The sequence below is a fragment of the Galeopterus variegatus genome, unplaced genomic scaffold (assembly GCF_000696425.1).
Source record: "Galeopterus variegatus unplaced genomic scaffold, G_variegatus-3.0.2 Scaffold19591, whole genome shotgun sequence".
Lineage (NCBI taxonomy): Eukaryota > Metazoa > Chordata > Mammalia > Dermoptera > Cynocephalidae > Galeopterus > Galeopterus variegatus.
In genome coordinates, this window is record NW_007745702.1 from 17,557 (window position 1) to 19,764 (window position 2,208).

The 2,208-nt window shown below is 50.3% G+C and overlaps 1 protein-coding gene across 1 annotated transcript in view; it reads right to left on the reverse strand.

The window, feature by feature from the left end:
• LOC103583088 (leukotriene-B(4) omega-hydroxylase 2-like) overlaps positions 1 to 1,660 on the reverse strand; it is a gene marked incomplete at both ends in the record, with an annotated part of 2,557 nt that extends 897 nt beyond the window's left edge. Inside the window, 3 exons of the mRNA XM_008564502.1 lie at positions 109 to 175; positions 535 to 805; positions 1,539 to 1,660. Of these exons, the coding sequence (XP_008562724.1) occupies positions 109 to 175; positions 535 to 805; positions 1,539 to 1,660 (460 nt within the window). The remainder of the gene's footprint in view (positions 1 to 108; positions 176 to 534; positions 806 to 1,538) is intronic.
• Between the last annotated feature and the right edge of the window lie 548 nt (positions 1,661 to 2,208).

A 2,208-nucleotide genomic window follows, 5' to 3' on the forward strand; every position in this document is an offset into this window, starting at 1 on the left:
GGGAGGGTTACGAAAAATGGGCAGAATGGAGTGATCAAGGTCCACCCGCCAAGTCCCAGGGATGGAGAGACCCCTGCCCCCACTGTGGTCCTACAATGAGACCCTCACCCTCAAACATGAAGGTATCAGCCTCTGCTCGTATGTCCTCATCTGACAACTCCTTCCCATCTTCATCCTGGAGACAAGGCAAGACCTCCATAATTACACCAGCTCTGAGGGCACCAGAGTCTAATTGAAAACCATCCCTGAAGGCCCATCAGCCAACTAGGATCCCTCCCTTGTCATCTCCAGAGCCTGCCCCACAGGCTTCTCCCATGGTCTCCTCTTTCTTGTTTGTGCCTTGCGGGTAGTCTTCTACAGAGTCAACTCTAAAACTTATCTCTGACTTGTCCCTCCCTTCCTCAAGCACCTTCCATGGCTGCCCAGTGACCTCTGGATCAAGTCCAAGTTCTGGATCAAGTCCAAGTTCTTCCGTCTGACATTTGGCATCAAGGTCCATTCTACCTCTTGAATTCACACCCCAGAGAAGCTCACCTTGGCCAGCAGGAGCACATCAATGAAGTCCAAAGTCTTGGCCTTGGTCTTGGTCTTGAGGAAGTCATTAACACCCTGGCTTGCCAGGGTGCGGCGCCGCTCCTGGATGACGGCATCTGTGAAGTCATGCACCAGGTTGCAGGCTTTGCGGAAGCGACGGCCATCAGGAGTGAGGTGGTACAGGAAGTCCATGTACAGGAAGATCTTTTGTACCCGTTTCACTACGAGGGCGCTGAGATCCAAGATGGCAGCAATATATTCACTGGGACTCCTGCAGGGCCAGGCCAGGGAGAGGACGCAGCTTCTTAACACACATGAAACCCAGGAAGCACCTCCCAGCCAGAATCCCTGGACCATATTCCACCCAGAAAAGGGTGTCCCCCAACCACACTTCCCCCTTACTCCCACTCTCTGTGAGCTTTCTCATGCCCCAGGTTTCCAGGGAAAAACTTGGCCATCAAGGTCATCCCCTCTCTCTCTTATTCAACATCTAGTCCTGCCCATTCCTCTTTGGTTTCTCCCAGATCTGTTCCATTTCCTCCACCAAGCTCAGACCTCTTCCTCTCCATGGTCTCCTTGCATCCTGAGTCTACAAGACAGTCCGTCCTCTATGGAGTCAAGTGTCCAAGCTCTAACCATAACCATCTGCTCAAACACCTTCCATAATTCCCTGGGAACCTCAGGATAAATTTCATATCCTTTCTGTGGCTTTTCAGTGTTCTTAAGATCTAGCCACTGCCTGCCCCTCCAACCTCATTTTCAAGGTGCCTTTTCTCACTGCTTGTTGCACACACTCTGCTCATTCTAACCTTCCCACCTTTACTCAAACAATCACACCTTCCTGGAAGAACTGCTCTTTCTCTCTCCCCTTCCCTCTTCTTCAGTGCCTAGATTTGACCCACCTCCTCAAGGAAGGCTCTTCTGGTGGTTCTGGTCATTCCTCGCACTGCACCCACTCCCATGGGTCCATGGCCCAAGTTCTCAGGCCCTGGGAAGGGACTCACTCTTGACAGTTGCTGTCAAAGCTGAAGACACATTTCTGCAGACTGTCCAAGGTCATGAGGCTGATGTGCTCAAACATGTCCAGACGTGTGATGCCCTCTGAAGACAGGCGCTTCCACTTGGCCTGGACAGAGAAGGGGACAGAGCTGGGACTGTGCCCTGCCTCCCTTGAGCCTCTCTCCAACCCCAACCGCCAGGACGGACTTCCCCAGAAGTCCACCAGGACTTCTGCCCCATACAGCATCCCCAGGGAGGACCAGCTTGGTGGGAGTGGAAGCTCTTCCTATTAGGAGATGAAGCTAAGGCTGGGAGTCAGGAGAACTATGTTCAAGTTCCAGTTCTGCCTCCTCCACTCTGTGTGCCCTTGGTAAACTCATTGCCATCTCCTAGGTCCCACCTGTCAAATCTTCAGTAACAGTTAAGTTAACCTGCTTTGGTATCAGATAAACTAGTATATAACTCCTGATCCACCACTCCTAGCTCATTTACTAGCTGAGCGAACTTGGACAAACTCCTTTATTGCTCTGACCCTCAGTTTTATCACCCATATAACGTGACAATTATAATCATTTCTACCTCATAGGGTTGTAACATTAAATTAGACACTAAATATGATGGAACTGACATATTTCTGGCATATAGTAAATGCTTAATCAATTTTAGCTATAATTA